Source organism: Abrus precatorius, unplaced genomic scaffold, assembly GCF_003935025.1.
Source record: "Abrus precatorius isolate BTA unplaced genomic scaffold, Abrus_2018 Scaffold9, whole genome shotgun sequence".
Classification (NCBI taxonomy): domain Eukaryota; kingdom Viridiplantae; phylum Streptophyta; class Magnoliopsida; order Fabales; family Fabaceae; genus Abrus; species Abrus precatorius.
Window position 1 is genome coordinate 18,189,514 of NW_020874439.1, and position 24,162 is coordinate 18,213,675.

At 28.5% G+C, this 24,162-nt stretch overlaps 2 protein-coding genes and 2 pseudogenes across 2 annotated transcripts; 2 read left to right on the forward strand and 2 right to left on the reverse strand.

Annotated features, from left to right (window-relative positions):
• Positions 1-438: 438 nt before the first annotated feature.
• LOC113851465 lies at positions 439-1,397 on the reverse strand. The gene is made up of 2 exons (XM_027481957.1): positions 1,003-1,397; positions 439-794 (listed from the first exon to the last, which is right to left on the reverse strand). The coding sequence occupies exons 1-2, from the start codon at positions 1,349-1,351 to the stop codon at positions 472-474; spliced, it is 672 nt and encodes a 223-aa protein (XP_027337758.1). The 5' UTR covers positions 1,352-1,397; the 3' UTR covers positions 439-471.
• Positions 1,398-7,553: 6,156 nt separating this feature from the next.
• LOC113850919 lies at positions 7,554-13,916 on the forward strand (annotated as a pseudogene).
• A 1,273-nt stretch (positions 13,917-15,189) lies between these two features.
• Positions 15,190-16,004, forward strand: LOC113850920 (annotated as a pseudogene).
• Positions 16,005-18,606: 2,602 nt separating this feature from the next.
• LOC113849968 (chlorophyll a-b binding protein CP29.1, chloroplastic) lies at positions 18,607-21,008 on the reverse strand. Its single transcript, XM_027480254.1, has 2 exons — positions 20,356-21,008; positions 18,607-19,346 (listed from the first exon to the last, which is right to left on the reverse strand). Exons 1-2 carry the CDS (start codon positions 20,860-20,862, stop codon positions 18,984-18,986), a joined length of 870 nt encoding a protein of 289 aa, XP_027336055.1. The 5' UTR covers positions 20,863-21,008; the 3' UTR covers positions 18,607-18,983.
• Between the last annotated feature and the right edge of the window lie 3,154 nt (positions 21,009-24,162).

The window sequence follows — 24,162 nt, forward strand, 5'->3', positions numbered from 1 at the left end:
ATAAAGGCAGAAACTAAAAATAATGGAAAAAAAAGACTATAAATTTGAAGTCATTGTTTCATTTATTCATTATTTAATAAGTGATAGTTAAAAACAAAGTTAATTAAAGTTAAAGCAATTATACATCGCTAATTCAATATACCACAACGCTTGAATGGTAATATATGTCTAATAATAATATCATTTTGATTGATAAATCTTTTTTTATATTACTATTTATACACGTGAACATGAATTTTAAAACAAAATTATTTAAAAAATCATAATAAAGTAGGATGAATATTATTATGGATGAAATCCAAATACTTCCGTTTCCCTCCCCAACCAGAAGTATTTATATATTCCTTCAGCAATTCAACTTTAAGTAAGATTCCTAATTCAAACAAGGTTATCTAAAATCCTAACAAATGATAACAATGAAAACAAATAGCAAATAATAAAATAAGATCAATCCTAATACATTATATAGGATCATTCATCAGACATCGATTTGGGAGGTACAGGCATTTTAAATATAGAGTAAAGAGAAGCTTGTGACTGCGCAAGCATTCTCTCGCCCATGTCTCGGAGTATCTCTCCATAAAGCGACAACATGGCTCCGTTTTGAGCCATTTGCTTAGCCCTTTCCACCTCATCATTTGAAGTTGAAATAACCCTCTTTATCTTCAGAACATACTCTCCATCACCCACAATCTCAAGGCCTACATTCACCTCAATATCACCATCTAACAATTCTTCTTCCCCACCATTCTTATAAGCTGATTTTTCTACATCCTTATTATTTTTATCCTCACCTGTACAAAACGTTCAACACAAAGAAAGAGTTAATCGTTTTTATTCATACTTTCCATATTGTTACTTCTGTTAATTGCAAAAGACTTATTTATTATATCAAGAATGTAAAATTAAAATAAAAAATTAAAAAAATCGTAAAAAAAATCTAAACTTAAAAAAAAATGACATGTTGCGAGTTAACAAAAAGAAAATGTAGTACAGATTTACCGTCGTGCTTAATGGGTGTTTTGCTGCGAGATTGGTCAGTTGCGCTTGAGTCAACGCCTAATAGCGCGTTACTGAATAGATTGTCCAAATATTTTTTGATGGCTTCTTGTCCTTCTTTCTCTATGTGGCTTGGAATTGTGAGTCCCTGGGAACACTTTGGTTGGCAGTTACCAACTACGTTCAGCCCATCCACCGTTTCACTTTGGCAATCTAACTCGCAGTGCTCAATTTGGTCCAACAAATTGGCGCACGCCAAAGACGCGCACAAGAGAGAACAGAGAAAGAACGAGGAGAGAGAGAGAGGAGAGGGAGAGAGGGAAATTCGAGACCGTGAAATCGTTGGCTTCATCGTCTTGTCTGTGTTCCGTGAAAGGAGATGAAGAGCTGCAATTGGGGTGCTTGTGTTAGGATAATGAAGTTTTTGGCTATTTGCAGTTAATAAGACGAGAGGAGGCTTGAAGGAAAAGAACAAGTCTACGACAGCTTGAAAATAATTTTAAATTACCCTACCCAACCATGGGTCTAAAACTTTTTTATATGAAAAATTAAAGACCGGTATTTCTTAAAAATATACAAATATTATCACTATAAAATTCATTTTAAAAATCAATTGAGTTAAATAAAATTTATCTCTACAATTTAAGTTATAACTCTATAAGTTTAATTAAAACTAAAATTAAGTTTATGGTAAAATAATTTGCTTAAATATTTATTAATTATAGGATGTTAAGTATTTGATTTTGCTTACAAAAAATTCCTGCATAGTAAAAAAGCGGTAAATTTCAGCATAATTCTAAAATATCTTTCACTATTTTAATTTAAATGTAAAATTAATATTTTCTAGTCATAAATTAAAAAGTCAAATGTAACAAAAAAAATAAAATAACTCAGCAGTTTAATTGATGGGGAGTGAATCAAGTGCTGAAGGGATGGATATACGTATTTTACCTTAATTATTGTTGTTTTAACAAAGGTGAAAAGCTTATTATGAGAACCGTTAGTTAATACATGTTCAAAAACTTATTAGAGTGCTATTGAATGATAACATGATTTAATTCAGGGCACAATTTAAGCAAATAATGTTTAGTTACATAACATAATGTTAATATGTAAAGCAATTCTGTGTAATTTAAATCACTAATTCAAGAATAGAATAAGATAACGAAGTGAAATAGAAATTTTAACTTCATTCTTTTGTTTTCTTTTGATTTGATAGGACTAAGTCTACATTTTGTATTACTGTTTTCCTTTAAATTTAGTCAATGCGTATGCATTATAGGGATAACGACAATGGGTTAGATAAGAGAATCAGTTAACATTTTCATAAGATGGCAAAGGTTGTTGAGCAGTTTCAACTTAGTAATTTGAAAACTTATATAATATCGAAGGTTGGAAAAGGTAGGAAAATATTTCTGAACACTCAACATATAAAAAAATAATGTTAAAAGAGAAGATATGACTTGGTGTTAATTTAGTCCTGGAAGAAGTGAGTATTTAATATAAAATTAATGATACTTGAATGTGTCAAAGATGGAAGTAGGTACAATTAGAAACAATTATGATATTTTCACACACCATGGTGGTGAAATAGATTTTTTTATTATATGGTTATATTAAGAGTAAATTACTTTAATTTTTATTATGTTTTACATTTCTTACAAAACATTCCTTTACTTTTAAAATTTATATAAAATCTCTTATATTTTTAAAACTTACGCAAAATGTTTTCTATTTTAAAAAATTATTACACTCAAATTTTAATTTTATCTAACAAAAATTTAAAAAATAATTAAATATATAATTAATTTGAGTTTCCAAAGTGTCCGTCGTATAATTTTCATTGTTACATTATTTATCTAACAAAATGGTTCTAAAGAAGAGATTTTATGTAAATCCAAAAAAATATAAAAATCATAAAATTAAAGAGAGATTGAAATAATTTACCTCAATATTAATCATATTGATTAATTCAAAAATTAAAATTTTGTTTGTATTCAACCACTTTTCTCTAGAATGTTCTGGTATATGGTTTCATGCGACAATATCTGACTTTCATTCCATCAATTAATTGTAATTAAGAAGTAAAATTAATAAGTTATAAATATATAAATTAAAATAAAAATTATTTTTAAGAATTAAAATTAAAATTATTCTGAGAGACAAAAATATATTTAACTTAAATTTTATAATATAAAAATTTATTTAACTTAAAGAGTACATTGACTCAGTCAGCTTCAACAGGCAGGGTATTAATGGGTCAATTTCAGCCCAAGTTGGGGAGATTTGAATATATATAGGGTTTGTTGTTAATAATGTATGTATTAATGGCTCTGTGGCTTGCTCCAAGTTTTGTTTGTTTTAGCCCCACGTGATATATAGCGTGTGCAGTGCAAGCCTTATATTATCAGGCTTTAGCCTGTACTGTTCCTTTTTGCTATATGAAAGGATACTTCACGACAACAACAATAGCTTGTGTTACATATAATTTGCGATTGATCTATACTAATATTACATGACTAGATCAGAGGCTAATTTATAAGTAAATGATTAAAATTATATAAACATGATATAATATATGTGTAATTATATGTGAATATTATTCATTTTTAATTAAAAACAATTCATATATGCATACAAAAAATTATTTTAAAAAAATATAAACAATAATTCATAGAGAAAATATTTTGTCTTCCATCATTATTACGGTGTTTACTTTTATAAATCAGAACCTTAATTTTATTTTTTTAACAAATAATTTTTTTAATAAATATTTTTTGAGAGGCATTCATTTAATTAATTTTTTACTAACTGAATAATTAATTTTATAATTTTTTAAAAGAAATAACATAAACTTAGATAATAATCAATATGCACAAAGATAATAATTAATATGTGTAAAGCATAAACTTCAATAATGATAACTTATTGTTCTACATATTACAACAGGAGCACAACTATAAATATATAATATAATTAAATAATAAAATCATAACAATAGAACTATTTATTTTTTTTATCAATGGGTGGATAACTAAAGGGTTGTAATATGTGTAAAAGAAATTTCTTTTAACTTTTTCATTTATCTTTATTATTCTCACTCTCAACTTGTGTAGTCTCATATATTGCACTTTCATGTTCTATAAGTCTCGACTCTAGCAAATGAAAAAATGTAGGTGCTTAGGTGTTATCCTACTGTGTTATATTCTATGAAGTAATTGACATAAACCATTGATTACTTGGTGAAAAGCCCTAAGAACCGGTGACAAGTTGCATTGTGATCGATAGACATTCTCATTTTGTATGGGTACTTCTTCCATGGTTGCCTCCTTATTCAGGTCAAAGTTTCATTAGGCGTGACATTGAGAAGATTGAACTTCGCAAATGACATAGTTGTAGTTGCATAGTAATTCACAAGAAATCTCATTAGCAATGCTGCAATTAACAAACCTTTTACCATGTGTTTCTCTACTTTTTGAACCACAACGGATATCTTGTCTATCTATAAACATTCTTCCAGTTCCTGTTGTAATGGTTGTTCATCTTATTGAAATGGTTGTCACTAGTTTATTTGTGGTGACCAATAAAATTTTTCATTGGGTTGTACTAAAGATTATTGAACTTCCTGTTGAGAAAATTGTTCATGCTGAGATGCTAGTGGGTGCATTGGGCCTTTGTCTTGTTTAAGAGAGAGTATGTCCAAGGGAAATTATTGTTGTTAGGGAACTGGCTACTACATTTGTGGAAATAACCATAAGCAATTCATTGCAAACAATGTGTACCATACCTGATACTCATATGAAGGATAATAGTTCTGAATTAACATTCCTTGTAAGATACGTTCAAAACAATGATCTCATATTGTGACCTAGTCATCATGTATGACTCTCCAATTCTTTTTCTTTGGCTCTCATAATCCTTGTCAGTCTTTGTTATGAAACTCTTCAAGACTTTAGGGTGGGAGAGGAATAGGCTATGCATATTCAAATTGACGCATAACATGATGGGCTGCATGCTACTCTATAACCTAAAAATAAATCAACCACAACAATCATTCCCCTTTAACATCATCGGGAATAACAACATCATCGTTATATAGTTGCCAAAGACACTACAATAAATATAAATTATTAGATATATACATAATTACATGTTTTATATAAATAAATTTAACATTCTTAAGGATATATTAATTTTTACCTAATGAACATTCATTTGGTGATAAATCTAATATCCCTAAAAGGAGTGTTTAGCGGATATCGCAAATGTCTCCACTTGAGAACAAGTGAAAATATTATTAGTCCACCAAAAATTAGAGCCAACCATGGGAGTGATAGTCACACCCATACCTGTAGTAGTATCAAATACTTACAAATTTCTTTAGCATTATGTCATGAAATACGATATATTCCTAAAAAAAGATAAGCAAGACATGTTGATCCCTAACAATAATTGCCAATTTCTTTCACATTAGTTATCACAATCGAGAGTCACAACAGTATGACGAAAACATTTTCTAAAAAACTAGTGAAGTCGTCACCAAAGTTTATTTAAGAAAACTTTGGAATTTTTTTTTTTAAATAATACATCTTTGAAACCAAAAATAAGTTCAGGAGTTGTTTACGTGTAAAAAAGGTATTAGCACGCTACAATATTTGTTTAAATAATGGTTACCTTAAATTAATTAAATTAATTGTGCAAATTGATTTTAATTTTAAAAATTTTATTTAACCCCTAAATAGTAACTATTGCTATTTTATTTTTAAAGAAGGAAAATTTATTTGTTAAAATATTAATTGGTATGCTATGAAAGTAAAAATTATTTTGAAAATAGTTTTGATTTGACAAGTCGAGTCTCGCTCCTACATATCTCCAAGTGCAATGAAAAACTCAAAGTCACGTATTTCTATCATAAAATATCACGAAATTGGTTGATTAAATTAAATTCAGTAAAAGAAAGTTCAAATTGATGTATAAAACCTAAAATAACATTGGTATACATAAGTTTTATCAATTTATAATACACGATAATAAAGGAACTATATGTTAGTATTATAAATTGATGCAAATGTTATACTATTTATTTGTTTAAAATATAATTTACTAATCATGAAATAAAAGGTCAAAACATGAATATAAAATCAAATTACATCAATTCTTCTAAATTTAATACAATAAAGTAAAGAATAATAATACCAAAAAATAAATAACTCACAAATACATAAATATGCCGAATATAAACAATAACACGATAATTATTATGAGAATTTTTTTATTTTCATATTATTTTACCTATTAAATTATTTATTTATTTACTTATTTTTAAATTTAGTTGGTTAAACCTAATATTTACAAAATAATAATAATAATGTTGGAATAAATAAATAAAGTAAAAATAAGAAATGTTGCAAACTAACTCAACAATAATCTTAGTCTAAATTCTTCTTTTTTGAAGTCTAACTACATTTGGTTACACTACAAAAATAAAAATAAAATAAAAACAAAAAGCAACAAAAAGAAAAAAAAAGAAAGAAAAAAAGGAAAAAGACTATGATTCAATCGCTACATGCTACAAATCTGCCCACATGCCCCCGCTCCCTTTTTTTACATAAATCCCATCAATTGCTTAAAGTAATATAATATTACCAAAAAAAACAAAACTTTATCAAATCGATTGCACTAAATCTATTGGGCTTCATAAATACCTCTGGTGCAAATCAATCAAAATCACATCCAACTTTTTTTTTCATTTTAAAATAATAATAATAATATATTATTAAAAAAGACTTAATCAAATGTCGGTGACTCTCAATTTTTATCGTTCAATTTATATTTTACCTCTTTCATTTTGAAAAGGCTTGAGACACAGTCATATGAACGTGAGTTTATGAGCAATGACTATGTTTTAGAAGGTTAAGAAATTTTTCAAATGTGAGCAACATTGAAGGATGATGGATTGCTAGAATGGTGAAATTTCTTTCCTCTCTTTTAGCTCAATTTCTTTCTCTATTCTTTTCTTATTTTCTCAGATCTCCTTTCAAAAAATGCTTATCTCCTAAAAATTTGCGTTCTTCCTGAAAACTGGTTGTCTTCCTCAAAAAAAAATTTCTCCAAAAATTCGTTACTGCCTCAAATTTTTGAACCATTAATATTGTTTATTGTAGGTCTATCACCTAATAGCTCTTCACACATATTATGAACTACTACATAATTGGGATTAGTGGACCTAATCACTGGTACACCATTAATCTAAAGTCCAAGTAAGATAGCAACATCTTCTAATATAGATGTGCATTCACCAAAATGTAGATGAAATGCATACAATTTGGACCTCCATCATTAAACAAATGCATTAACAATGAAACTGTTTATATGCATTTGCCATATTTAGAAAACTCAATCAAAATCAACATGTTGAATTATGTCATTTATTGATAGCTTAGGTGGCATAATTGATAGCATTTCTCTAATGGATGACCTCTTCCTTAGCAGCAATAGCAAAAAAAGGTGGAATGGAAGAATTATGTAGGCATATCGAAGAGTCCATCACGAATATGTCCTTCCACATAAACTCGAGTTCTGAAATGGACTCTGACAAAGATGGCATGGAAGTGACAAGCATTAGGCTAGGCATAGTAGAAAGTGACATTCCTACTCTATATTCAGAAAGTGAGAGAAACAATGAATATAATGAAGTAGGTATAAATCTTTCAATCAAGATGGTGGTTACTTTGATGGGCATGGTAGTCTCAACATTCACTCGTTGAACAAACAATGTTTACATGTATAAACTTGACAAGTACCTACCTACACAAGGTAGTCTCTCCAATTTGTGGGTTAAACATCTATACTCCGTTATTGAAGTAAATCCTCCCACACCCTTAGTAGAATGGGATCCATCTAGTATAGGCATTAGCACAAAAAATACATAAAGAATGAAACACATAAGCAACATAAGTGATGAGTTTACAACTTGGTAATTTCTAAAAACGAATGACTAACACACTAAGTCTCACTTATACAAATCTCAAGCAAATAGACTTGCAAAATATATAAAATCAAACACATCCAAGTTTATCCAATGTGCAATGTATGATGTAGGATTTCACATCCTTTCTTAATAATAATATTATAATAATGCTTGTAAAATGCTATATAAATATATTGATACAATACAATAATGCCTGTAAAATAGTCTTTTAGAAAATTTATATTTTCAATGTAGCAGTACCTGGTACTTATATAATATTTTAAAAGAATTATTTACTTTTTGCAACGACTACAATTTCACTTAAACATACAACTTTAGTAATGAATACATTAGAATATCGTATTTTTCTTCAGAAGCCATGACATTAGAGGTACATAATAAGTAACTTAATGAGTAGTATAGTATATTTACATGAACATACTCCTTTTAAGATAGGTATGAAATAAGTACACTACGTAGACGTATAATTTATAAAAATTTATTTTTCTCTTTCAAGGAAGGACTTAGAAGTACATAATAACTTAAGTTTAAACACGTGTTCTTTCTTAATGAAAATCACATTCAAGGTTAAATATTTCAATATCGTAACTAAGTTACAAACATGGACAATATGACATATTTTTAGAAATTTGTTCTTTTTGGTGCAATCACATTGCACTTTTGGGTTATACGATACTACAATACTAACATATTTTATAGTCTATTTTCTTCATGTGTGCACAAAGTCCAAGCATGACATACAAGTGAAACATCCACATACAATGAAAGAATAAAAAATTACAACCAACACAAGTGGTGATAGTGACATACAAAATTTTTACATTCTTTTCAGGTAACTTTTCAACTATTAGATTATTAGATTATTTAATTTGTACGGTTGAAATTTGGTGTACGTCTTTTAGACTTACACCTAGTGTCAATGAATTCTATCCTATATATATATATATATATATATATATACACACACACACACCAACTAAGGACAGATCACACCACATTCTGATTAAAAATGTTAAATGCATATAAAAGTAGTAAAAATATGATAAGTATTGGAAAAGATAACAAAACTTACAGAAACTTTTATGAATTCTTGTATTGATAATCTAAAGCTCTTACAACATTGTTGAAGATTGATAAAAAAAATATTGGAAAAGAAAACTAATACAAAAGTCAAGCGATTTTTTAAAGATCAGGAGAAGATAAAACTAGAAGGGAATATGGTTGCTAGTTCTGCTGATGATTTTCTTTCATCTCAAAACCAACCTTAATATTGAAAAAGCAATCTCCGGCAACGACGCTAAAAACTTGTTTGAAGGGCAAGTGTACCCATCGAGAAGTAATAAAGGGTTCTTTAAATTAAGTTCCCAAATTATCGTCCCACAAGGATTATTTACCAATTACTAAGAATTTCATAATTTAATTGTTTGAGCTTCAAATATGCGAGAATAATCAACACAAGAATTTAGAAAATCAATTATAAAACTAAGAGCAAGAAACACAAAACACGTCTTGAGTACACTTATCGGAGAAAAACCTACGGCATATGGGTGTTCTTATTCAATCCTTTATGTTATTTTTCTAATTAGATCTAAATCCGATTTCCTTGTGATTACTAATCATTCATACGAATACTATTAATATTCAATGGTCATGCAATACTAATATTCTTTTCTCTAAATTAACATCTTCAATGATTATGCAAGATATCAATTTAAGAAAGCCTAGGGAGCTTATGAACTTGTTAATTCAATAACAATTAGAAGAAGAAGATTGGTTTGGTCTACCTAATCTTTCATCTTGTTTTATCCTATAGATCTATTAATTAATCGAAGTACGATCGTCTGACGATGTAATTAATTAGAGTTAAGAGTGAGAAGCAATAAGATAAATTCTAATCACGAAACGGAAATCAAATTTAGATTCAATTATCAAAATCTCATAAATTCATAAACAATAATCCCCATAACCCTAGCTATAGATTTAGTTACTCATGTAGAAAGAAAACGCTAAAACAGTCAATAAAATATCCATAATGAAGAGATATAGCAAACTAGAATATGAGATGAATCTTCGGTCTTCAAGTATGGTCACTTGAAGCTTCAGTCCCGCCAAGAGTGTGTTGACGATCCGTACAAGAGGAGTAGAAATGTTTCGAGATCTCGAAAGGAAAGTTGTGTGTAAATTCGTGCTTAGCCAAAAAAAGGAAGAAGAAGAAACCCCTTCACGATGCCTTCCTTCCCTTATTTATAAAATCTGAACTCCTTTAAAATTACAAAGAGTGACTGGCGCAAACAAGCATGACTGTGCTACTCATATGCACGGTCGTGAATTACATCAAAGCATTCTCGTGCTTCACTAGGCGTGCTTATTGCTGTGATATTTTTAAGCCCATTCATTTGGGTCGAAATGCACCTGAAATCTATTTGTGACCTCTTTATATCAAACTGCACAATTAATAAATAAATTAGTGTAAAACTTAATTAAAATAAAGGTCAAATATAAATATATGGGCGGTAAAAGAGGACCTAATTACAGACTTATCATGTTTAAATATACACTCCAAACTATTAAAAATTAACATTTATCACTCGTTCATTATTTTTATTGTCTACAAATTTGCATTAAGTTAAAAGATTATAGTTGATATTGTATATTTTATAAAATTATTTTAATTCCTTATCCCTTTATTACTTATTGAGATTTTGTCAAAAATGTTACACATAGAATCTATGTTTTGTACGTAATATAAACTCTTACAAAGCTAATATCAAATCCGATAAGAGAAATGAATAAGTAGTTTAATTCCTAAAAAAAAAAAACCCATAGAAACTAGTAAATAAATATTGACTAACAAATTGTGCATCTGCAAATATTTAATTCATTTAAAATTATATATATATATATATATATATATATATATATATATATTTCTCAATTAAAATATTTGATGTTTTTTAATTACATAAATACTTTTTAAATTACATAAATTTAATCATACAAAATAAATATATAAAAATTAAATCTTACTGTCATTAAATATAAATTATCTATTCATAGCATATATACCTCATTTAATTTAAAATTAAAAATAAAGATTTCAATTTAACAGTCTTTTTATATTGCATGTTAAATGATATATAATAAAAAATGAATAAATAATAAAAATTAATTAAAAATTATCATTTAATATTATTATTTTATTAGATTTTATAATATTTAATAAAATTTTATTACAAATAGATTCTTATTTCGTATTTTTTTAATACACATTAAAAAGTATTAAAATAATTATTAGCTAATTTTTATAATGAAGTTAATTCAAACTAACTGACATAACTTTATTTTATAATTTATCTGATTTCTTTATATTTTTAATAACATTTATATTGGTAATTATTCTTAAAACTTTTTGTTAGGTAATTCCAAATATGTTTCAAAACAACTATTTGTTTCATTAACTTCCAAAACTCAAATTTTAATAAATTCAAAATATATTGATCAAATAAATCATAATAAATTAAAAAATTTAATTAAAACATATTAAAATGAAAATAAAGAAAAATAGCGTATGACTACTTTTGAGGAAGAATTTCAGTCTTATATAGATATAAAAGAATTATTTTATTCTGTAATGATATTTAATTTAAGAAAATGTTAACATGCATTGAGAATTAAGAGTAATTTTTTATATATAAAAAAGTGTATCATTTGATGTTACAAATATATTTTTATTTATTAATTTATGAATTGAATACCTTTAGAACTATATTTTTAAATGGATAATTTTTTATTGCGTTTCAAGATATATAATAAACGATTGTGTGTAAAGAATTTTTATTGAAAATAATAAAATATTATAAAATTAAATATTATATTTTTAGTAAATAAAAATAATACTAAAAGTAGTTAAATACTTTATTTAAGTTTAAGAGAAAATTTATATATTATTCTTTAATTATTGTTTGTTATTTTAATTAAAACTAGAATTTTATTTTAATAACAAAGTTATATTTAATGTTGTTGCAGATTATTAAAATAAAACTAAAATCTAGAATAAAAAAAACTTAAATCTTAATTAACAAATAAAAATAAATATCTATAATATTATACTATTTAAATTTTAATTTTTTTAATAAGTTTATTCGAGAGTCATATTCTTAGGCAAAGCAAATTAACAAAGTTCTAATTAGCATTGAATATATAATTAATGTAGTGAGATTCCCCAGCCTCAATATACAATATTATTTTATTTTTATTTATACAAAGAAATAATAAATTATTTAGACTAAAAAAATAATTATTTATTAGAATTAATTAATATTTTTATTTATTATTAATAGATTTTTTATTTACTTTTTTTATATGTAGACCATATAATTCTCTTATAACAATTTTTTACCGGTTGATTTACATGTTTGGTTTTAATTTTAATTTTTTTTTTTACTTTTAAACTATTTAAATAGAACAAAATTTTAAGTAAAAAATAACAATTAATGTATTTTGAATATTTATGTGGATTGATGAAAATAAAAATATATATAAAAAAACCCATATTCTTCTTTTCTTTTTTTGTTTTTTAAGATTTGCCCTCTCTCGCTCACATGCTGCGCTTGTTATATAAAAGACCAATTGGATTACTTTTCGCTAGCTATGAACATCATGGCCACCAATCTCTGGTTTCTTTTCTGCTTCTTTGTTATGTTTATGTTCATCTGCCAAACACCAATATTTGAAGCTTCTGAGAATGCTGGGTTCAGTGCTCAACTAATCCGCCGCAACTCACGCGCTTCCCCTTTCCGTGAACTTCACAAACACAGATTTCACTCTTTCAACAAGTCCCCAATAAACCATCTTCCCAGAATCGTGCCACCATTGGATTAGCACGCGACAATCACCATGAATATCTCATGAAGCTCACATTGGGAACACCACCAAGAGACATATATGGTGTGTATGACACAGGCAGTGACATAGTGTGGACCCAATGCACCCCTTGCCAATTTTGCTATAAGCAACGTATCCCAATATTTGATCCCCTAATGACATTAAATGCGTTTCGGAGCAGTGTAATTTACTTCCTTATCGCTCATGCTCTCCTTACAATCTTTGCATTTATTTTTATGACTATGCGGATACTTCACTGACGTATGGGGTGCTTGCTAGGGAAATAGCTACATTTAATTCTACTGATGGACAATTTGTAGCTGGAGACATTGTGTTTGGGTGTGGCCACACCAACTTTGGATCTTATGATGAATATGATACGGGAATAATTGGATTCAATCAAGGGCCTCTATCACTTGTGTCACAAATTGGTTACAGCTTTGGGGGCAAAAGGTTTTCCCAGTGCTTGGTTCCTTTGGATGTGGACTCTAACATTGCTGGCAAACTTGGTTTTGGTGAAGGGAGTGAAGTTTTAGGTGAAGGAGTGGTGACAACTCCTTTGGTCTCTAAAGAAGGTGCTACCAATTATTTTGTCACAATAGAAGGCATTAGTGTGGGGAATAAGTTTTTGCCTTATAAATTTTCACAACAACAATCGGTGGGGTATATAATGATTGATTCGGGTACACCACTTACAAATGTACCAGTTCAACTTTATAACGGCTTGCTTGTGGAATTGATGTCTCAGATTGGCCAAGAACACATTGTGGATCATTCAAACTTTGGTCAAATGCTGTGTGTCAGAAGTGATACATTTTCTGAAGCACCAATTTTGACTTTTCATTTTGATGGGGCAGATGTGCAAGTAATGCCTACCCAAACCTTTGTTTTTGTTGAAGATGGGGTTCGTTGCTTTGCAATGAACGGAGCACTTCATGAACCATATGTATTTGGAAATTTGGCTCAAGCAAACATTTTGATTGGGTTTGATCTTGATAAAAGGACTGTATCCTTTAAGCCAACCGATTGCACCAAACTGTAAACATCATTTTGGTGTAATTTCTAATGTGAGAAAATTAAAATACTCATACTGATCTCTATAATTTGAGGTTTGAACATGGGATCAAGAAAAAGTCCAGGGATATAAAATATTCAGTCCTTGTGCACAAAAATAAAACAAGATATAATAACTTATAAACATTTAAGAGTGATTAGCTCCTTACTTTCTCATTTTACAATTAAACTCATTTTAAGGTGTTTTTTACGTGTCTCTATCTATTTATTTATTTTTATTTTTCCTCTCTTTATGTAGAGAGAGTAATAGAAATACAGACACCTTAATTTATCTTGATATAATACTTTAAATATATAAATGTCTAAATACAAAAAGTAAACTTCAATAAATAATGTAACATTATAATTTTATACTGTATTTTATAAGTAAATTATTAAATGAAACATTAATTGCATTTCACAAAATGTATTTAACACCTTTTATTTAATACGCAGGAGAGTTAATAAAAGAAGCAAGAAGGTACATAAATATTTGACTTTAATTATCTTATTCCTTCATAAAATATTTAATGAAACTTATTATACTTATAAATGCTTTGATTTTGCATTATCTTTGTATTTTGTTTATATTTATTGCACGCCACTTTAGAGCTTATATGCTTATTAAATGCTATTGTAAATTATATTTTCTATTAATTTGTATTTCAATAATTTTATATTAACAAATAATATAAATTTGGTATTTTTGTATAGTTATTTTGAGCAGGGACAGATGCACTAGTATTTGAGTGGAGGCAAGTACATACCTTTTCAACTTCTTTCAACTTCTTGAGTTTAGCTCCGTGGCTTTGCTTTTCTACTTGCTATTGCGAACTTGGGAGAAAAGAAAGGAAGAATATTACGTGGGTATGCTGTAAGCTTCATTTTAAGTCTTCAACAACTCTCGGTTCTATATTTTTTTGTGTCAAAAGCATTATTTTTTGTTCAACAAATTTTTACCCAACAAGCTATGAGCTGTCCAACAAATGGAGAATATTGGATAACATTTCACCCCCTATTTTTATTTGTTCAACTGTAATATATTTCTTTGTTTGTTCCATTGCATTTGTTACTGTTTTATCAATAAATTATTTGCTTATTTGATTATTTAATTTGCTCTATTTTATTATTAGATATTTGGATTATTTGTATTAGTTTTAAGACTTATTGTTATTTTTATGTAAAATATTATAATCTTTATTATTGATTTTAGTTTTATGAACATGAAATTAATTATGATTTTATTGATTTTATTTCTAGCAATGAAAAGATTTTTCAAAAGAAAATCAATATCAGAACAATCATTTTCTCTTCAAGCACTTAATGAATGTAGAAGTACAATATTGGTCCATCTAATAAAAAAAGATTTTTAGAATTTGATTTGGAAAAACTTCCTAATAATCCCAGTTTAAGGCCAAAAATGTCAAATTATCATCCAAGTGCTAGAGATGAAATTAGGATATATTATTTGCAAAAGGATCCTTGTCAACCAAAAGAGATTAATTTTCCACAAAGACAATTTGGGGATACAATTCATAAATTTAATCCAGATTGGTATTCAAAATATGGCAATTGGTTAGAATATAGTCAAAAGGAGGATGCAACATATTGCTTATATTGTTATCTTATGAGATCACATGTTGGAGAACATAAAGGTAGTGGTGATGCATTTATAATAGAGGATTTTACAAATGGGAAAAAAAGTGACAGGTTTCAAGTTCATGTAGGATATGGGTTAAGCTTGTCAAGGTTACGTGGACAAGGATATGATGGAGCAAGTAATATGCAAGGTGAATTCAATGTTCTCAATAGCTTAATATTGAGGGAGAATTGTTCAGCATTTTATATTCATTGTTTTGCTCATCAACTCCAATTAGCTCTTGTTATGGTAGCAAAAAAGCATGTTGAAATTGCATTGTTTTTTAATTTAGTTGCTAATTTGTCTAATGTTGTTGGAGCATCATGTAAGCGTCGAGATATTCTTCGTGAAAATCAAATTGCAAAGGTAAAAGAAGCATTGCAAAAAGGAGAAATCTCCCGTGGACGTGGTTTGAATCAAGAAGGCAGGGGTTACTAGATGGAGCTCACATTATGGTACCTTATTTAATCTAGTTTCTTTGTTATCTTCTATGATTGATGTGCTTGAAATGGTTGAAGCATGTGCTTTGTTAAATTATATGCAATCTTTTGAATTTATTTTCATCTTGGACTTGATGAAAAATATTTTGGAGATTACTCATAAGTTATCTTAAGCATTACAAAGAAGTGATCAAAATATTGTAAATGCTATGAAATTAGTTATAGTGTCTAAACAGAGGTTACAAGCTATGAGGGATGATGGTTGACATTCTTTACTCACTGATGTTTCATTATTTTGTGAAAAGCACAATGTTGTCATTCCAAATATGAGTGATACTTTTCAAACAAAAGAAAGGTCAAGACGCAAAATGGAAAAAGTATCTAATTTACATCATTTTCAAGTTGAATTATTCTATCAAGTGCTTGATTGACAACGAGTTGAATAATCGTTTTACAGAAGTGAATACTGAGTTGCTTCTTTGTGTAGCATGCTTAAATCCAAGAGATTCATTTTCTGCATTTGATAAGGAGAAGTTGATTTGTTTTGCTCAATTTTATCCTTCAGAATTTTCTCCTGTTGCACTTTTGGCACTAGATAGTCAACTTGAAAATTATTTTATAGCTAGGGGATTAGTGATCTTTCCATAAAGCTGAAGTGATCAAAATATTGTAAATGCTATGATATTAGTTATAGTGTCTAAACAGAGGTTATAAGCTATGAGGGATGATGGTCGGCATTCTTTGCTCATTGATGTTTCATTATTTTGTGAAAAGCACAATGTTGTCATTCCAAATATGAGTGATACCTTTCAAACAAAAGAAAAGTCAAGACGCAAAATGGAAAAAGTATCTAATTTACATCATTTTCAAGTTGAATTATTCTATCAAGTGCTTGATTGACAACTTCAAGAGCTGAATAATTGTTTTACAAAAGTGAATACTGAGTTGCTTCTTTGTGTAGCATGCTTAAATCCAGGAGATTCATTTTCTGCATTGGATAAGGAGAAGTTCGTTTTGCTCAATTTTATCCTTCAGAATTTTCTCCTGTTGCACTTTTGGCACTAGATAGTCAACTTGAAAATTATTTTATAGCTAGGGGATTAGTGATCTTTCCATAAAGCTTGTGGAGACCAAAAAATATGTTGTGTATCCGTTGGTCTATTTGCTTTTTGAGTTAGCTTTAATATTACCAGTAGAAACTGCAACAGTTGAAAGAGCCTTCTCTACCATGAATATCATCAAGAATCGGATGCGAACTGCATAGGAGATGAATGGTTGAATGATTGTTTGGTTACTTGTATAGAGAGAGAGATTTTTTGTAATATTGAAAATAAGAAAATTATTCATTGTTTCCAAAATATGAAAATTCGTAGAGAACAATTATGATATGTATTTATACTTTCAAATATTATGTTACATTGTTAATGCAGTAAAATTTGTACATATTGCCCACAACAACAAAAAATTTGGATCCGTCACTGATTTTGAGTGTTTCTTTCACACAACATTAAAAGGCTAACACGGAATAATCCTAATCTGTCTACTTTATATTCAGCGTATACTCCTTTGTAACTCATCTGGTTCTATAAATACTTTTGATCAATGTTTTCTTTTCCTTTTTCAAGTTAATATATTCATACTAAAAATAATTTTTCTTTCTGTATTATACATAATGAATCATAATGCGTTATGTATTTTTAATAATACTTGAATTTATATCTAAATTTTCATGATTGACCTCTCTTTATATATATATATATATATATATATCATTATTCATCTCTTTACAAGGTGTGTGTGTGGGGGGCTTTTACCATATTATACATAGACGTCAATGTAAATAGGAAAGGTATAGATATTAGATGCAAAAAGATATATATATATATATAAACTGAAAGATTAAGGGGTCAGTCACATAACTTAATTTATAAAAAAAAATTCCAATAAATTAAAGTTTAATGGATAAAAGAAAGTTTAAAATATTGAATTAGAAAAAAAAAACTTAAAAGATTTTTAGTGGAATCAATTTTATAATATAAATAAATATGAAATAAGCATTGCAAATATCAATATTCCAAAACTTATTCACTTTAGGCAAGTCAAAAGACTAAATATTACAATTTTTTAATCCTTCTTTGAAAATTTTAATTAACTTACATTTAGATTTTCTTTCATAAAAAATTTAAGTAAAATGCAAGTAAAATAATACATTTGAGAAAAAAGTTATACATAATGTGACTTTGAAAATTCAGTTAGCTCTCTAAACGCCCCGATTGGAAGTTTAAATATAAAAATAATTTGAATGATGATAAAGAACAGAGAAAAGATGAGAAAAAGTGACGTTAAACTTATCTCTTATTTGTTATTTTAGACGTTAAAACACTCCAGGAGAGTTCAAAAACTACAAGTAAACAAATTTTAGACGGCATAAAGAAAATATTTTTCTCTCCTAAATCTAACTTACAAATATAGCCCAGAAAACTAAAACGTGAACTTGATTTTAACAAATACTGTGACCAAATTTTATGATATAAAATTTTTAAAAATGAAAAAGTAAATAAAGTATTTCTTTTATGGACCGGTTTTATGTATTTAATCCAAGTCAAATGAGGTATTAGATGCCAGAAATATTATCAATTGGGTAGGAAGCAATTGCTCACCCACTTTAGTAAGTCAGCGCTTTTGTAGAATCACAACTTAATATATAAATAAAAATATAAAACGGCCTCAATCTATTTTTCTTACCATTAACTTACATAGAGTGAACTCAATTTTATCAGTATTTCTTAGCCTCGTCCTTTCCCTTCATTTGTTGCTTAATTAACATTTATAGAACACTAAACATCAAGCAGAAGCATTCTGCTTAGCCTCTCCAATTCACATTACTAGTGTCACAAGTACTAATCCAGCTAAGTAAAATGTTTACAAGCCGAAGAGACTTTTACAAGGCACAATATATATTGAGGAGGCACAAGACTTAAGAGGATGAGAAGGTGTCAATGATGGTTGTGTGAAGTGGGTCACTCAAATGGGTAGCCCAATTGTTAAGTGGGCCCTTGCCAGTGGCAGCAGCTTGAACTGCAAAGCCCAATGCTGCAACCATGGCAAGACGTGCGTGCTTGATTTCTGCCAATTGAAGTGTGGCTTTCTTCTCAGGATCTGCGGCTAAGCCAAGAGGGTCAAAGTACTTGCCACCTGGGTACAACCTCTTTTCTGGGTCAAGCTCAGCATTCCTCTGGAACTCAATGTATCCAACTAACAGAACCTCAATCCAAATCAATGTGCTAATTGAGAATGGAAGTGGTTGCCCAAGATATGATGACCCTTCCACTAGCTCCACCTTAAAATTAAACCGCAAATCCGTCATTAGTTTACATGCATCGAAGTAAACAACACAATTTCTTTGTTTTTATGTTCTGTTTACTTTCACACCAGTTCAAGCAATCTCACCAGCGTTTTTCTTTCTTTTTGCTCATACAAATGTGAAAAATAAAACATAAACCAAACTGTTTTACAAAAAAGTAAACACGTAAAATAATTTTTATTTTTTTTTACAGGCAAAACATATATTATTAGAGAGAGTTCAAGAAAAATTTAAAATTCATATACACAGAAAAAAATTACTAACTCAGAGAAATAAAAATTTATAAATAAATAAATTTAAAAATAAGAAATATTTTCGTTATTAATAATAATAAACAGTTTATTATGATAAATAGCAATACATTAAAATCAAAGCACATCATTTTTATTGATATGATTCATTAAATTAAAATGAACTAATATTCGATGCTTTTAAAATTTAATTTATTTAAAATAAATATATATAAATAAATAAATTACATTAAAATTTAAAATTAAATTTAAAAAATAATCTTTAAAAAGCATAAAAATAAAATATTTAATGCAGAAAATATTATATGTTTTAATGATGATAAATATAGCTCCTAAAATAAAACACAAGTAAAAGAAAATTCATATGTATATAAAACTATAGATGCACGCATTCAATCTGCAATCACACACCAATACCCCTAATCAGATAAAGGACAAATAATTTTTAGAAATAATCACTTAATTTTAAAGTCTCTCCAAAAAAATAAAAAGTTATGTGAAGCATGCACTAAGATCGTGTCATATTATAGACACCCAAAATTGTTACAAGATTAATTCATCAAAACACGAGTAGTCTTTTGCGTCCTTTATCGAGGAGAGACCATCCAAGACGTGCACTAATACGCTATTAACGCACTGTTTTGAATAACTCTTTAAAGCCAAAATAATAATTAAAAAATAATAAATTTACGATATAAGTATTTTGAAGAGTGTGTTGAACGGTGTATTCTTACCTTGCCAGCGTCTTGCCACGTAACACCGGTGAGCCACTCAACAGTGAGGGCCCCAAGCGTGGCAAGCATGGCCCACCTTCCATGAATAAGCTCGCATTCTCTGAACCTCTGCAACCCAAAAACCTCTGTGTAAGGCTGAAACGGCGTCGATTTAACATCCGCACCCTCCGTCCTCGTTCCTATCACATCACCCGCCACGTTCTTCGCTAGGTTCTGATCCAAGGAATCCAATTCGAACTGCAAGTACTCCGCGGGTTTCCCCAACCCGAACGGGTCGAACCCGTAGTCACCGACTAGGCTTCCGTCGAGCCATTCCGGTGCCTTCGCCCCTGGGTACCACAACGGCCGGTCCGTACCCTGACCCGAACCCTTTGCAACTTTTTTCGTGGCTTTCTTCGCTCCGAATCCGAACCTCGCTTGAACCCGACCCGAACCGGAATGCACGTCGCGGAGACGCGTTCCGATGAAGGAGGAAGTGGCGGCTGCGGTTGCTGTGGCGGTTGCCATCAGTGTTTGCTAATGTGCGCCGGTGGTGAGGAGTGGCGGAGAGTTCTTTGAGTTGATGTGTGAGAGGGATGGGAGATATATTTGACGAGGGAAACTAAGATTGGATAATCTGTGATTGGGGGTTTGTGGCCGTTGGTTTTAAGAGAGTATCCATCTGACGGTGGAGAAGGTGTTGGGTCTTATCTTTATGTTTATCTGGTGGTGATGACGTGGATGCCTTCGGTGGACCCGCATAGGTTCTTGATGGTGATTGCTAATGTGGGAATTTGTGGCGCTGGTTCAGTGGTTCGCGTTGAGGATTTTGGGAAAAAATCTAATTACTTTTAACGAGAACAATCCTCTATTAATCTGTTTGGGGTCCGATATTTTAAATGTTTAGCTGAAAAAGGGTATAAATTAATTCGAACACAAAATTTGTTTTAATGCTTATAATTTTTACGTTAAAATAAAATATAATGTAAATTTAGTACATTTTTATACTGCACTGTGAAGAAGAATAAAGAGGAAGCCGGATAACAATATAACACCTACAAGATGCAGTGTTGATATTTTCATTATGTAAGGCATTTTTATTGGTAGGAAAATGGCATCTGAATGTATGGAAGTGCTAAATGGAAATTGTAGAGAAACGAAGTTGGATTGATTTATCGAATGAATGGTTTTTAACAGTTATCAAAGTTTGTTAGTTATATCTGCTCATAAACTAACTCAAGTCTCAAAATTTACTCTTTTCTTCTTGAAAAATATTTCGTTAATAATAAGATTGACTTTAAGAGATGAAGTAGATATTTTCAATTAAAATTTTACATGACCTTATAAGATTTTATGTAACTTTTTATACAAGATTCTCTTATCAAAGACCATCAAAGAACTTTGATTTTTAGTGGAAAATGAAATGACTTTTTCAACAAATTTTTTGGGTAAGCTACGACCAAAGAAAAACATACATTTTTAGTTGAAATAAAGAGACATTTTAAAGAATTCTTTGTGCAAGAAACATTGACCTTTTAGTCAAAGAAAATATGATATTTCGATAAAAAAATTTACAATTTTAAAACTTTTTGTACCTAAAAAATTCTTTCGACGTATCTTTGATAAATATTATAATTGTCAACAAATGCCATCAATAATAAGTTAAATAATGTTTTGTCAAAAAAATTGATTCTAGCTATTTCTCATAGTGAAGTATCTAAAGTACAACTGCTTTAAAAAAAGTTAAAGGTTTGTATAAAAATTTCAAACGTTAGGATAGGTGTTTAGATAGGATAGAAATTACCATTTCTTCTCTTAAACACTTGTACTTAATATCTTAATAATTAACAACGCTCTATGCATATTAGACCTAATAAAAAGAAATTAACAGTATCTCAGTTAAAAGCTTTATGTTTCTTTTAATTGCAATTTATTTTTAGTTTAATTGTTACTCAGTCTATTTAATCGCTTTAAAATCTTTTTAATTCTTTTTTTCTATTTTATTTTATATTTTGTCCAAAAGTTATTCGTTTATGTTGTAAATTTTATTAAAAATACATCGTAAAAAATCCAAGAAAAAATTTAAAATTTAATCTTAAATTATTCTTAAATTTATTTATTTGCTAAAAAATAAGAACCAAATGTTCTACTCAAAATGGAGGTAAAGTAATATTAATGAAAAAAAATTTCTCGTAAGAGTATATATATCTAAGGAGAAAAGAAAGTGATGACGAAATTATATAATTTTTTTAAAATTATATATTATTTTTTCTTAAAAAATAAATGCAGTTCACTTTAATTACTTTTAATTTAAACAATTTATTAAAAGTGATAAATAATTATACAAGTATTTTTTTAATATATTTTATTATGTTTTTACAGCTTTTGATATCACTGTTTATTATTACGTTAAATATGAGTTTATTAAAATTAAAATTTTATCTTGTATATCAACTTTAACGCTGATGTATTAATTTTTAATTTCAACATATACCATTAAATCATTGAAGTACAACTTTAAGTCTAATTGATTAATAATATCAATATTTATATTATTATCCATCAGTCTATAATAAATGTTTTGTATGGTAACGTGATTTGTAAGAGTTTATTTATAAAAAAATTTATGACTGAATGAGAAGTTGGATAGAAATTTGAGTATAGGTTTGCACACTTTTTTTTTTAGAGAGATAAGTGAGTAGGCAGGATGTAATTGTGTGAGACATTTCTGCGATTGTTGCGGTGGCGAGAAGTGTTGAATTTTGTGTATTGGAGAATTATTTTCATGATGGCACTAAGTGTGTTTGAGATGTTAGTTGGCGAAAAAGGTTCTTTCAACATGAGATCTCAAGCTTTAATCTTTTGTTGGAGCTTGTGGGTGGAATTTTTATTAAGGTGTTATAAGAAGATAAATAGGTATGGAAGATAGATTCTTCAAGTTGTTATTTAGCACAATTTGCATATTCATGACTGTTTAAACATTTTGGTGGTCCTAATAGTGTAAATCAATGTACAGTGGATGTTTTGCAAAGGCTATAGAGAGAGAAAGTCCATTTTTAAGTGTCTGGTATTTTCTTGGCAATTATTGTTGAATATACTTCCTTGTAAAGGTTTGCTGATTGATCGTGGTATTTAAATTGATGATATAACTTGTTTCTTTTATTATGGTTTGAAAAAATTTCCAACTCATTTGTTTTTAACGTGTTCAATTTTATCTCAAATTTGGTACTTTACTGCACATTAGCTTGGATTCTCACTGATTTTACCTTCAGATTTATCGACTTATTTGCTTTCTGAGGTTAGTGTTGATTATAGTAAAAGAGAAGGAATATTCTTACTAATTGTTTGGGTAAGTAAAGTGTCGTCTTTATGGTTACACAGAAATAGAATAGTATTTTTCAATGGTGTTTCGAATAAGAGAAAAGTTTTAGATTCTATTATTTTGAGGTCTTAAAAATGACTATTACTTGTTAGTAAGTGATAAGCTATTTTATTAGTTGATTAGTATCTAAACCAACAAAATTGCATCCGTCTTATCTTTGCATAAGTATATTTTTATTTTTTAAATAAATATTAATTTTTTTCTCTGTGTATATGAGTTTTAAGTTGTCTTTAAACTCTCTCTAATAATATATATTTTGCCTATTAAAAAAATATTTATATTATTATACCTAAGCTTTATCGAATTTAAATAGCTTCTATGCTTATATGAAGCAGAAAAACGAAAGTGACAAAAGATTTTTATTTGAAATTTCTAAAGAGTAGTAAGTTAATAATTATAATATTTTCAATTATATCGTGGAACTGTTTGTTTAAGTTTACAATAAA

Coding starts and splice junctions, on each gene's coding strand:
- LOC113849968 (XM_027480254.1), bottom strand. CDS start 20,862: ATGGCAACCGCCACAGCAACCGCAGCCGCCACTTCCTCCTTCATCGGA. Junction 19,347..20,355: donor CGTGGCAAGACGCTGGCAAG/GTAAGAATACAC, acceptor TTTAATTTTAAG/GTGGAGCTAGTGGAAGGGTC.
- LOC113851465 (XM_027481957.1), bottom strand. CDS start 1,351: ATGAAGCCAACGATTTCACGGTCTCGAATTTCCCTCTCTCCCTCTCCT. Junction 795..1,002: donor AACACCCATTAAGCACGACG/GTAAATCTGTAC, acceptor CGTTTTGTACAG/GTGAGGATAAAAATAATAAG.